Here is a 13,715-nt window from a genome sequence, read left to right on the forward strand (position 1 = left end):
AAACTCTTCAACAAATATTTAAATCTTTAACATATATTTAATACTTTAATTAATACTTGTATTAAAATCATGTTCATGAAAGGGACTATGCACTCACTTGAAAATGTGGTGATTCCGAACTCAGACAGCGCTTCGCATCTTAAAAATAATATCATTCGATGAAACCTAGTATTATTACCACTAGAGTTTAATCTATTATTTGTCGAGACTAATTAATAGTCTAGTTATTATTACTATTATATAAGCGTTAAACAATACTTATATAACCCATAATGAAAGCCCAAGTACTTTTTATAAGTTCCTAATAACGTTACTATAATTAAATAAAAACTATATTAAAAATAGCGTAGGCGTAGCTCATTTACAACAAATTTTATAGAAAATCGGGCTTTTCTTGGAGCAATGTTTCTGAGCCGAAAAACTCTTCTTCTCGGAGCCGTCGAGCATTCCGGGGCTTCCGCCTCTTGGTAGGGAGGTTCCCTAGGCTTTTCGGGGGGTTTCGGGGCTAGAGAGAGGTTCTAGAGAGAGTAAAGAGAAGAAAGAATGAGAAATGTGTGAAGAAAATGAGGGTGGGAGAGGTTCTATTTATAGGGTTAAAATGGCTGAACTTGGTGCCACATGTGACCATCTAGTGGAAAGACTTGGGGAGAAAACAATGGCCAAGAGTGTGTCACATCACTCATTTTCGCACAACAGACTTCCGACTTCTAAAATCCGTAACTTTCACATACGACCTTCGTTTTTGACGTTATTTATATCCACGCATAGGTAAAAATAAGATCTACAACTTTCATTCTGACTCCATCGGCTAATTCTCGACCGGTCTTAAATTTAACAGTACGAGGAGATTATAATGTTAAATGTCCGCGTAAAATTCATAACTTCTACATACGAACTCTGTTTTCGTCTGTCTTTTTACCGTTGAGTTCCTATTAATGAGATCTTGAATTCTCATTTAGTTCGCGTAGGCCAAAAACTGCTCGAACTAAAATTCGAGTTTCGGACCGTGCACTGCTATGCCAAATCTTAAAAAAATTCATAACTTCCGCATACGAAGTCAGATTTGGGCGTTCTTTTTTTGTATGTTCTCGGTTTAACATATACTACAAATCTTATTTGTATCGATAAGGATAAAAAGTCATTTATCAAAGATTCACTATTTACGTCTCCCAGTGCCGTGCCGGTTTTGCCGTAAAACTTCGACGGGCCATAACTTCTTCGTTATAACTCGGATTTCTGCGTTCTTTATATGTACGGAACCCTTGAGACATATTATAAAACTTGGTTAAGATTATTTATTCTAAGTAATCTTTTGTCGAAAAGTCATTTTCAACACCTATTATCTCTAAATTGGCTAGCCCGGATCTACGAGCGTTACAAACAATACACACTTTTAGTGTGTAATCATCCCTCATATTGTTTAAGTCTTTGATAAAAGTGATATTTCGATCTGTCATTGTCACTATAACAGAAAGACATACAATATTAAGGAAAAATAATGGAAGAAAATTACACACATAAAATATAAACACAAACATAATTACAATTATGTCCCTGGAGTAGTAAACATATAAAAAGATTCTCAATAATACAATGAAGTATATTAAAAAGTCAAACAAAGAAAACAAATCAGAAAAACACATAAAACACAAACTATATAACCCTGTTGTGAAAATTACCATTATGTCCCTGTATAGAAAATGAGCACTATGTCCCTGAACTGGTTGGTCTAATTACCATTCTACCCTTTGTAACTAGAGAATGATTAATTAACAGCTTAATTGTTTATGAGGGGAAAATACGACAGAAGTTGGTTGTAATATTAAATGCAATTGAAGTAAGTCTAAACTATTAAATTTAAAGCATATAACTGCATTACCGAGTCACCTTTTTAAAAAAGGATCCACACAGTTTGGGAGCCCTATACCATCTTGTTGCAATGTAATCTTGTGAACATGTACCGATAGGAATTGGCCGAATAGTTCCAATCATGTAATAATTGATAAAATTTAGATTATTTCAATGGGTGACATACTCTCCAGAATGTTGTAGATCCTATCTTTGATAGTCAGCATTGGATAAAATATTTTCGGGTTTTAGATATCCATGGAAGACATTTTGATTTTATGATAACAAAGTAATTTCACCCAGGGAAATATTACATACAAGGTATTTGTGAAGAAAAATAATACATAACAGGTCCCTGTACAGAAAAAAGATTACAAAACAGGTCCCTGTGCATGATTTTTTTTATAGAATGTCCCTACTTAGTGTAAAATATGTTACTTTGGTTATTTGAGATAAAAGTAATTTCAAAATAAAATACTTAAAATAGTGCTACAGAGGGTATAGTGGTAATTAGAACAATCAGTTTTTCCACATGCCTCTTCAATAATCATTTTCAGCCAAAAATAAGTTTACCAATATACCCCTCACACGTTAAAATTGTATAACTAATACGTAAGATAATAAGTATATTATAAGTAATTTATACTCTTCTTTTAATGAAGATGTGTGAAATATGCAATTGACAAGAAATATGCAACTTTGTAGGTTTTCAGAAAACCAAAAGTACAATGCATTAATTGGTAATTTAAAAACAATTTAAAAAACGTAGACAAAATATTACTGAATAAAGGATACTGTAACGACCAAAATTTTGAAACAATTAAAACTTTTCAAAACAATCCATTTTAATAACGTTGTTACAAAAAGGGTTTTCAATACATTATTTAATAGAGTATTTTTCTCAGGTCCATTTCATAAAACACCAACGCGAGGAACGGTACGATCATGCCTTTGCCTTGCCACAGACTCCTGAGAACCTGAAAACATAAAAACCACAACTGTAAGCCCGAAAGCTTAGTGAGATACCCCCAAAATACCAACCACATATACGCCCTTCCAGGTCACAACCTTCCGGTCCAAACATATCGCCTTCCGGCCCATTGCGTAATGCCTTCCGGCCCATAACATATCGCCTTCCGGCCCGCAACGTAAAAGCATATATATATATATATATATATATATATATATATATATATATATATATATATCATGACAGAACATAGAACAACCGTGCATACCGAGTTACACTCCAGACCAGACAACCATACACATAACATGTAATCATATAGCAGTTCACAGTTAGCAAATCGATCAACAAATCACATAACATATCATTACCCTAACCAAGATACCAGCCTAGCCGATCACTAGCATAACATCACCCTACGACTCGGCCAACATAATAATTATTTACATACGCCTTTCCAGGCCATGACCTTCCGGTCCACATCGCATTGCCTTCCGGCCCGCAACATGTAATGCCTTTCGGCCCATATCCCGCAATATCATACAACAGACAATTACCCGGATTTCCATCCGATAAAAGGGTCGGCCTTGGTGCCTTAAACCCTATAGATATAGTGAGGATAACTCACCTTGAAACTGCCGACTGAACAGATAACCCAAGCTGCTCCGATCCCTGATACGATCTCCACCACTGGACAGCCACCAATGCACTGAACTCGAAACCATAATCAACAATTACCAAAATACCCCTGGAAACCACTGGTCAACCCTTGGTCAAAGACTGGGTCAAAGTCAACCCCTAACTGACCCTACTCGCCGAGTCAACCCGATGACTCGTCGAGTCCCTATGCTCAGAACTTCCCTCAATCTACGACCCAACTCGCCGAGTCACCCCAAGACTCGTCTAGTCCAACAGCTCTGAATCCACTCGCACCCAACTCACCGAGTCATCCCTTGACTCACCGATTCTCGACTCAACCAGGAAATATTGGGACTCTTCGACAAGACTCACCGAGTCCAAGAACAGACTCGCCGAGTCTAAGGCTATCTTCAACCTACTCGTCGAGTTGTTCTTCCAACTCACCGAGTTCCAGGCCATCTTCAAGCAACTCGTCGAGTCCACCCATGTGACTCGCCGAGTCAACCCGATCTGAATCAATTCAGAAGCACTCCAGGCCATGCAATTGATCCAAAACATAGATCCAACCTCCTACAATCCATTCATCACGTAAAGTGGCAAACTTTACGTGAATCTAAAGAGATCTAGGCCTTATTCACCTTAGAACTAAGGTTTGGGACATGATAGCTCCATTAACAACACAAGAACAGGGGCTTTAATGCTCTTAAGATCTTCTCCACTCCAGATCTGAGGTTGCAACCTCAGATCCATCCTTCAAACTCAAGATGTCACACAACCAAGCTTCCCACACAACCCCAAAATGAGAATCTAGGAAAACACAGCCCAAGAACGAAAGTATTACCTCCAAAGAATGCCTCAACAGCAAAGAAAATCGAATCCAAGCAAAGCCCTTTGATCCAAGCCTCTTCTCCTTCAAGATTTCTTCAACCCACACCTCTCCAAGCTCCAATTTGCTCAACAATGAGGTTCCTCCACGGAATTAGGGTTTCTGGGACTCAAGGGGGGATCAAGGAGGATGTAGAGGAACATAATGATCTTTATATAGGGCCCATTCCCCGGATTTAGGGTTTTTCTTCGCCCAGCGCCTACTCGCCGAGTCCATCTTTGGACTCGCCGAGTAGGCCATTTGACACACGACCAAAATCGCGACCTGACTCGCCGAGTCCATCCATGTGACTCGCCGAGTCGCCCTCCAAAACTTACACTTTTAACCCTTCAACTCTACTCTTTCGATTCCGGGATGTTACAGATACATAGCAGAATGCTAAACTAAATAATATAATGAAGAACTGGAGATTAAGAATATGGCCAACACGAATCAAGAATTTGACAAATTTTGACATTTTAGAATTATTATGTTGACTTTATTTCAAAAAAATTTATACAGGTGATCAACTAAGTGAAAATGCGGTCTTTTTCATATAGGTGATCAAAAAAATTTATGATGTTGACTTTATTTCAAAAAAATTTATACAAGAGATTAAGAAGATGGACAACATGGATCAAGAATTGAGAAGCAGAAACTGATCTCGGGTAAAAGATTTAGGAAAAAGATAATTTTTTAAAGTTCTTAAAACAATTTTTTTGTACTTTTTATACCATTATAACAATTCTTTTAGGATTTGATAAAAAACATTGTGTTTATGTTATCGTTTTTTATATTAATGATTACTTTGATTACCAAAATAATAACCATGTGATTGAAAATCCGATTACTTTGATTACAAAACAGGTCCCTGTGAATATACACATTGAGAAGCAGAAACTTACCGAATGATTGAAGTCGCTGATTGAATATCCGATAACAGAAGTATCGATGATGCTTAATTGCTGGAAAGACGATGTTGTAAAGAATGATTCATATCGTATGTTTTAAGTATGTATTGAGCATAATATGATCGGAATTGAAAGAAAGACAGAGTTGTTATGAGCATAATAAGATGATTGATATGGATACCATAATAAAATGCTCTTAATCGGGCATGTAACGAAAATGAGTTAATGTGTACAGCTGTTATGAGCAACAAGATTTGAAAGAAAGACAGAGCGTTATATGGAATCCTTATTGCATTCGATATCCATCCATATATTCCATATTCAAAATTCAGAATTTCCATATTTCCATATTTCCATTTCCATATTGATATTTATATTGCATATGTATTCCAAATCTAATGCTATGTGATATCATTAATGGGTAAAACAGGAATTTAACATTGGTTGAATTCTGAATTTTTGAAAGGAGACGTGTACAAATGGTTTGGTTTATTAGATAGGGAAATATCAATGGTTTAAAATCATTTCCAACAACTTGTATTTGTCAAAATTTTGACACTGTAATTTCAAATCCGCAAACACATAGAAATTCACATAGTATGTATTGTTAAAAAAAATCATTTTTTCTTTTATCATGTACTTTTTAACATATAATATAATATATTTAATTTATTAACTTAAATATATTATTAAATATAAAAAATTATATAACTATTAATAAGTTGTTTAAATTATGAATATAGTATATTTAATTTATCAACTTAAATATAATGTGAAATACAAACCTAAATAAAAATATCTAACAAACTTAAAAAATAGTCATTTTTTAAATAGCAAAAAACGTTACTGGTTTAAATATAATACTTAAACCGTCATATATCAAATTAACTAAAAATTTTCAAAAATTATTGTTTATAATAACTGATTTTTTTAAATAAGAGGTTTTAAATTAATTAAAATAATAATTGTTAAAAGTACCTTACAATAATTGTTAATACATGATCGACACTAAAATAGTAAAAGAAAATGATTTCTAAATTAATTAATTAGAATATTAAAACTAAATCATATTTAGTTTATTCACGTACAAATCATAATAAGAGGGTGTTTGGGGTATCTTTTCAAAGGCAAAAGAACTTTTGGCAAAAGTTCCAAAAAGTCACGTTTCCCTGACTTTTTCAAAAAGTCAGTTTTTCCTCTTTAAAAAATCCAAAAGAAGCTTTGAAGAAGCTTTTCCCAAACATCTTTTGTCCTGTATTTTTTTCCAAAAGTTCTTTTGCCTCTCAAAAAGATATCCCAAACACCCCCTAAAAACCCATCAAAATTTATGATTTTAATAAAACATTATTTTATAATATTATTGAAAATAATCACAATTTTAGATATCAATTTGATATAAGAATCAAAATTTCATAATTAAAATGACTAATATATGACTAACATAACTATTTTTAATTGCTATAATTAGTTAATTACTAAAATCTAACTATATAAAATAATTATACTCAATTGCACGAATTTAGTTAATTACTATAATCTAACTATATAAAATAATTATACTCAATTGCACGAATTTAGTTAATCACTAAAATCTAACTTCTAACTATATAAAATAAAATTATACTCAATTGCACGAATTTAGTTACTTACTAAAATCTAACTATATAAAATAATTATACTCAATTGCACGAATTTTCGTCTAATTTTTAATAAAATACAATTTTCTAAAATGGTAGGTAAAATCTTTAAAATTTTCTTTAAAAGCTTTTATCAAAACCTTGGTTTTCCAGCTCGGCCGTCTCTCTCTCTCCTTTGGCAAACAACGGCGCGGACAAATCTTAAACCAAAACAGCTCTTTCTCTTTCTCTCTCTCTCGAAAAGCACGTTTCCCCCAAAGGCACATCAGGTTTGAAATTTCAGTACACAAAAGGAAATAAATAGGGGGGAGCTTGAAGAAGGTGAAAAAACCGAGAAACTTACCTATAAATAATACGTATACCAATTTTGCACAACTTGTGTGTGTGTGTAAAGATTCAAAGTGGTTTTCTTTATTTACCTCAAAAGATTGGATCACGCACAAGTTTTTCTCGGTTGGGTGTTTTTAAAGAACTTGTGTATTTATGTTGCACTGAAATTGATTGATGTGGAAGTGAGAGCGATAGATGAAGACTTCGTGTTGAATATATATATCTTTAGGAATTATAACAAGTGTTCTATTCGGGAGATTTATTTTGATTTCTGTATGTTTGTTGATTCTCGAAAGATCTGATCTGAAGAAAAGAGACATCCGGGTTTTAATGGCGGTGTTCCTTGATGTGTTCTTGCAAGGTAAAGGTAAAGCTCGTTTTCTCCGTCATACATTGTTGATTTTTCGATTGATTTCATGTGGGTTTTCTGAAATCGAGTAATTTCTGTAACCCTTTTACTTAATTTGGTTATAAACTATTCATTCCGATTTCTCTCTTTCTTCTTTATTGTGTTTTGATAATTGATACTCGACGAACAGTCAATTTTCATTGAGCTGATACAGTACGTAGATGAACGGTTAGATTTGTGTCCTGCTGATTAAATTTTTATTTGATCTTCTGATTCTTCTGAAAAGGGTTCTGATTGATTTAAGTTTCTGCAATCTGTTGAATAGCAAGTTGGGAACATGCATGAATGTCATTCAAGTGGGGTTTACTGTCATATTATTATATGAATTCCCTTTCTTTCTATTTTTTTAATAACCAATTTATAATTCTTCTTTTTCTACAGGATTATGTTGATCCTATAAACCTGTAGCTCGTGATGTCAAATTCGTTCAATTAACAAACAAAAAAGATTCAAATTTTCAAACCCTTTTCAATACATGGATTGAAGAATCAATTCGACGGATGCAATGTCGAAAACATTAGCATCTCTCGGGTTGATTTCATTGCTTGTGGTCGGCGTTCTTGCCATCGATGACGACGGGTCCGAAAACGGGTTCGGAGGGTGTAATTGCGAAGTGGAAGGGTTCTTCGGGTACAGAAACATCATGGAAACACAAAGAGTAAGCGATTTCTTAATCGCAGTTGCTTATTTTTCGATTCCAATCGAGCTTCTATACTTCGTAAGCTGTTCAAACGTCCCCTTCAAATGGGTTCTCTTTCAATTCATCGCCTTCATCGTTCTCTGTGGAATGACCCATTTGTTAAACGGGTGGACCTACGAACCACACCCGTTTCAGCTCATGCTTGCTCTCACCATTTTCAAGTTCCTTACAGCTTTGGTTTCCTTTGCAACCGCCATAACTTTAGTCACTCTCATCCCTTTGCTTCTGAAAGTGAAAGTTCGAGAGTTTATGTTGAGGAAAAAAACATGGGATCTGGGTGTAGAAATGGGTATGATCAAGAAGCAAAAAGAAGCCGGGTGGCATGTTCGTATGCTGACACAAGAAATCCGAAAATCACTCGATCGACACACGATTCTCTACACCACTCTCGATAAATTATCGGAAATTTTGGATTTACAGAATTGCGCGATTTGGATGCCGGATAATACGAAAACGGTGATGAATCTAACCCATCAGCTGAAAGGGGGGCAATCGTCGACGATTATTCCGATTCAAAATCCCGACGTTCAAGAAATTAAACAGAGCGAAGTGGTGAAGCTTTTAGACCATGAATCAGAGCTCGGAACCCTAAGTAGTGGAGGGTCAGAACCACCTGGAGCGGTGGCAGCAATTCGTATGCCGATGCTTAGGGTTTCCGATTTCAAAGGTGGGACCCCTGAAATGATTCAAGCATGTTACGCGATTCTCGTTTTGGTTCTTCCCGGAGGTCAAATTCGATCTTGGACTGGTCCGGAGCTCGAGATAGTCAAAGTAGTGGCAGACCAGGTGGCGGTGGCTCTTTCCCATGCGGCGGTGCTTGAAGAATCTCAGCTCATGAGAGACAAATTAGCAGAACAAAATCGAGCTTTACAACAAGCTAAACATGACGCCATGAGAGCTAGTCAAGCAAGGAACTTGTTCCAAACTGTAATGAGCAAAAGTTTGAGAAAACCTATGCATTCAATCGTGGGTTTGCTTTCCCTTATTCAAGATGATAATCTAATGAACCAACAAAAGGTTCTTATCGATTCAATGGTGAAAACTAGCAATGTACTTTCGATGTTGATCGATGATGTCATGGATGATTCATCGAAAGAAAGATTCCCATTAGAAATGAGGTCCTTTGGGCTTCATTCTTTGATAAAAGAAGTTGCACATCTTGCAAAGTGTTTGTGTGTTTATAAAGGGTATGAATTTGTAATGGATGTTGATAAATCTTTACCGGATAATGTCATGGGAGATGAGAGGCGGGTTTTTCAGGTGATTTTGCATATGGTTGGGAATCTTTTGAATCGGGGGAATGGTGGAGGGGGAATGGTGTTGAGAATTGTGAGAGAGAGTGGAAGTTATGGGAGGAATGATCAACGGTGGGCGAGTTGGAGATCGAATTCGGGTGATGGTTATGTCAGTGTGAAGTTTGAAATCGGGATCAACGATCATGATACGAAATTGGAACGCTCGTTTGCTGATGAGAGAATTCGTAGTGGTGGAATTGAGCAAAGTTTGAGCTTTGGAATGTGCCGAAAGCTTGTCGAGGTTTGTTCTTTTCTTTTCTTTTGTGTTCCTATTTTGTTTATAACATATATGTTGTACTGCATTTTGCGTGTATTGGACTGAGACTAAAACTTAAGAGAGAAACTTTCAATTTTTCGTAAACCCCAAAATTTCGAACATGATGGGATACAAAAATGCAATTTTTAACCCATTAACAAATGTCTATACCAAACTCTCATCTAGTTTTAGGTGCATTGGACTACGAGTGAAAATAGCCTTATCATGATTTGTTTACAAAAGATATGAATACCCTTATCATTGAAAATAGCCCTAGAAAATTCGTCTGATTCTATCTTTTTTAACGGGATTGTATTAGACGAGCTATTTTGGAGGATAAGGATGAGGAGGACATTTGTGTCTTTTCCACAACGATCAAGAATAATGTTACATGATATGTTTTTTCTTTGTTGAATTGTTTTAAGCAGATGATGCAAGGAAAGATTTGGGTAGTTCCAAATCCGGTCGGATTCGATCAAGCAATGTCACTCATTCTCCGATTCCAACTCCGACCATCGATTGTAATCGGAATCTCCGAAACCGGGGAATCATCAGACCACAACCCGCTATCCAACTCTATATTCCGGAACCTTCAAGTCCTGCTAGCAGACGAAGACGACATGAACCGAGCCGTCACCCGTAAACAACTCGAAAAACTCGGCTGCATTGTGTCAACCGTCGCCAGTGGTTCCGACTGCATCATGGCACTAAACCAACCCGTATCATCGTACCAAATCGTACTTTTGGATCTTCATATGTCCGATGTTGATGGATATGAGGTGGCAGCAAGAATCCGGAAGTCTCGCAGCCGGAATTGGCCATTGATTGTGGCTTTAACAGCCAGTGGTGATGCAGATGTGTGGGAAAGATGCTTGCAGATGGGAATTAATGGAGTTATTCAAAAACCGGTGGTTTTACAGGGGATTTCTGATGAACTCAGGAGGGTGATGGTCCATACCAACAAAGTCCATTGACTTTAGTCAAAAGTCAAACTGTTGAACTAACAAATCTAACCAAGAATAGCGAGGGCTTTTTTTTTTTTTTCTTCTTCTTCTTGTTTTGTATTTGTTTAAATTGCAGGCATATTTAGTATCTAGTATAATATATATATTTATATAATACAATACACCATGAAAAACGTGTGCAACTTGTTGAAGGGTCGCTGTAAAGGTTACTTAAAATGTAGATTGAATCGTCGGTTTGGAAGGTGTGTTGAATAAAAAAAGAAAGACATGTTTGGAAATGGTTATATTACTAATAATAATATTTTAATAATTATTATGGGAAGAGGAATCGTGATTCATGCATGAATATGAAGAGTACGTATGGGTGATATAAGTTTGAAGGAGACAAAAGCGACCACCACATTTGAAAATTTGAAAAATAGTCGATATCGGATTCAAGGCCACCTTCAATGTACAAAGGTGTGGTTGTCACTTTTCTTACACGTCAACATAAATGATCTCTTTTGTTTTTATGGTCATTGTCAATTTAAGGTGGGATTCATTGCATTATTTGACTCATCTCTATGCTTTTATTTTGGACTATGAATCCCCTTGGAAGAGACAAACTAAAAGTTTAACTTATAGAGATATTTATATTATTTTTCAGACAAGGGAGGGAATGAACACACGGTTAATGACATATTGTCCATACAATTATATTCCTTGTTATTATTATCTTTGTGATTTTTCTATATTAGATTTTTTTTTAACAATGATATTCTTTAATAAATGAAAAATTATTTTGCAACTTGTTACATTTTTATTCAATTTGTCAAATATGATTTTGTAGTTATTTTGAATTAATTCTTTTTCCACATTTCATTTTATGAGTTTTTCTATTCTATTAAATTTTATATAATATTTTAATATTAAATTGCAATAAATATAATCATAAATAGATATCAATTTCATTAACGAATTTATCTTTTAATTTTAAAATTCTTAAAATTAAAGCTCTTGTAATTCTTTTATCTATTTAAATTAAAAAAATAAAAAATATTTTCATTATAATAATTCATTATTATTATTATTATTATTATTATATATATATATATATATATATATATATATATATATATATATATATATATTTAAATTCAAAGTTCTCAAATATTTTGATATTTATATTTATATTTTTTTAACATATATATATATATATATATATATATATATATATATATATATATATATATATATATATATATATATATATATATATATATATATATACACGCGCGCATATGTTTATGCAGTGAACCTCTTTTGTTGTAATACGTGTTGATTTAATGAAATGTTTCTAATATTGATTTATTCATATGGTACGTGAGAATTAAATAGATTACTTTTTATTTTTATTTTTTATTTTTTTTAAGTAATAGATTAGTTTTAAAAATCGTTTAATTTTATAAAAATCTAAAAAGATAAAGATGAAAACCATTTTGGAGGATAAGTGTTCACCCATGATTTTCTAAAGTTTTCTTAACTTTTATAACAAATTGTAGTTTTGGAGCTTACAGTTGTCAAAGAAAGTGAGAGCACATAATATAAACATGTTTAAGTTTTTTTTGATCCCTTTATGTCCTATATGAAGGAGGTGTTATTTTTGTGGCCACTCACAAAAATGTCACTAGATGGTTGGTTTACTCACCTATGTTTTGCATTCATGTGTTGTTTAAATTTGTGAATATATTGTGTTATTGTTACTGAATAAAAAAATTTCAACATAAATAACAATACACGGTGTTTAATTTTAATGAAATTTCTCATTTAACATAAGATGATAACAAATCTTTATAAGAAAAAAACAAAAAGTTTTATTATTTAAAACTGGCTAATAGTAGTAAATGGCAAATTTTAGGAATAAAATTATATAAGTTTAAACTTGATATTTTTAAACTTATCAAACTCTAAACCTTATTTTATAAAATGAAGTTTTACTAAAAGGTTTATAAATGTTCTATAACTCACAAATAGTAAAACTTAATACTAGTTATTACATTTAAAATTTGATCGTATCATTTTTATAAAATTTGGACTTTATAAAAGAACATTGTTAAAATGTGATTTTAAATAAAAGTGTTAAAACGTGATTTTAGATTAAAAGGTATATCATGGTTTATTTGATACATTCAATAACCATGATATAATATATGTTTTTAAAGTTTGAATTATAAAACATAAACGACCCCTTAAAAAACTCAAATCCATGCAATCTATTTTGAAAGCACATGCACGTCTCTTGGTACAATAGTGGGATAAATATCACCTAACTACCTAGTGTTAACTTTTGATGGCGGGGCGTATTTGCGATTTCTATAACCAGGTTATAGGCCGTTTATACAAGTTTTTTTAAATCGGTTGATATGATCGGAAATATTTTGTGATATGTGATACCTAAGCAATAGAATTTCGAGGCATAGATGGGATCAAACATATCTGTGAAATTTTGTTACTAATGATCCCATAAATCTAGGAAGTATATAATAGAATGTAATTAATACTTGATATCAACCTAGTTGGATTCAAATGAATGTGATAAAGGATATATAACCATTTGTTTGTTTTGTAACCTGGATACTAGAGTTTGATAGCTAATGTTCTCAGAAACTAAAAGGTATTAACTATTAAAGACTTAAATATCAAAAATACTAAATGAATTTTGTTAAAAACTTTGTAGATGAATAATCCACTTTCATTTCCATGAATCATCTTTCTCTTGATGATCTATGAGGCACCCTGAGAACTAAACCTCGTGCAATAAAAAACTGCATTTCGAGAAAAAAAATCCACAACCTCATCTTCCTTTGAAACTTCAAGAATCCCTAGAAATTGCTCAAAAAATAGCTTTGCCAAA

At 33.5% G+C, this 13,715-nt stretch overlaps 1 protein-coding gene across 3 annotated transcripts; it reads left to right on the forward strand.

The window, feature by feature from the left end:
* The first annotated feature begins 7,013 nt into the window (after nt 1–7,013).
* On the forward strand, nt 7,014–11,100 carry LOC144996907 (ethylene receptor 2-like). 3 transcript variants are annotated; one of them, XM_078956689.1, is made up of 3 exons: nt 7,014–7,564; nt 7,988–9,842; nt 10,286–11,100. In XM_078956689.1, exons 2-3 carry the CDS (start codon nt 8,112–8,114, stop codon nt 10,829–10,831), a joined length of 2,277 nt encoding a protein of 758 aa, XP_078812815.1. In that variant the 5' UTR covers nt 7,014–7,564; nt 7,988–8,111; the 3' UTR covers nt 10,832–11,100. The 3 variants fall into 3 exon arrangements, with proteins under 3 accessions (XP_078812815.1, XP_078812817.1, XP_078812816.1); XM_078956691.1 differs by having other exon boundaries at nt 7,014–7,558; XM_078956690.1 differs by lacking the exon at nt 7,014–7,564 and adding an exon at nt 7,737–7,902.
* The last annotated feature ends 2,615 nt before the right edge of the window (nt 11,101–13,715 follow it).

Source organism: Lactuca saligna, chromosome 5 (genome assembly GCF_052625555.1).
Source record: "Lactuca saligna cultivar CGN05327 chromosome 5, ASM5262555v1, whole genome shotgun sequence".
NCBI lineage: Eukaryota > Viridiplantae > Streptophyta > Magnoliopsida > Asterales > Asteraceae > Lactuca > Lactuca saligna.

Coding starts and splice junctions, on each gene's coding strand:
- LOC144996907 (XM_078956689.1), top strand. CDS start 8,112: ATGTCGAAAACATTAGCATCTCTCGGGTTGATTTCATTGCTTGTGGTC. Junction 9,843..10,285: donor TGTGCCGAAAGCTTGTCGAG/GTTTGTTCTTTT, acceptor TGTTTTAAGCAG/ATGATGCAAGGAAAGATTTG.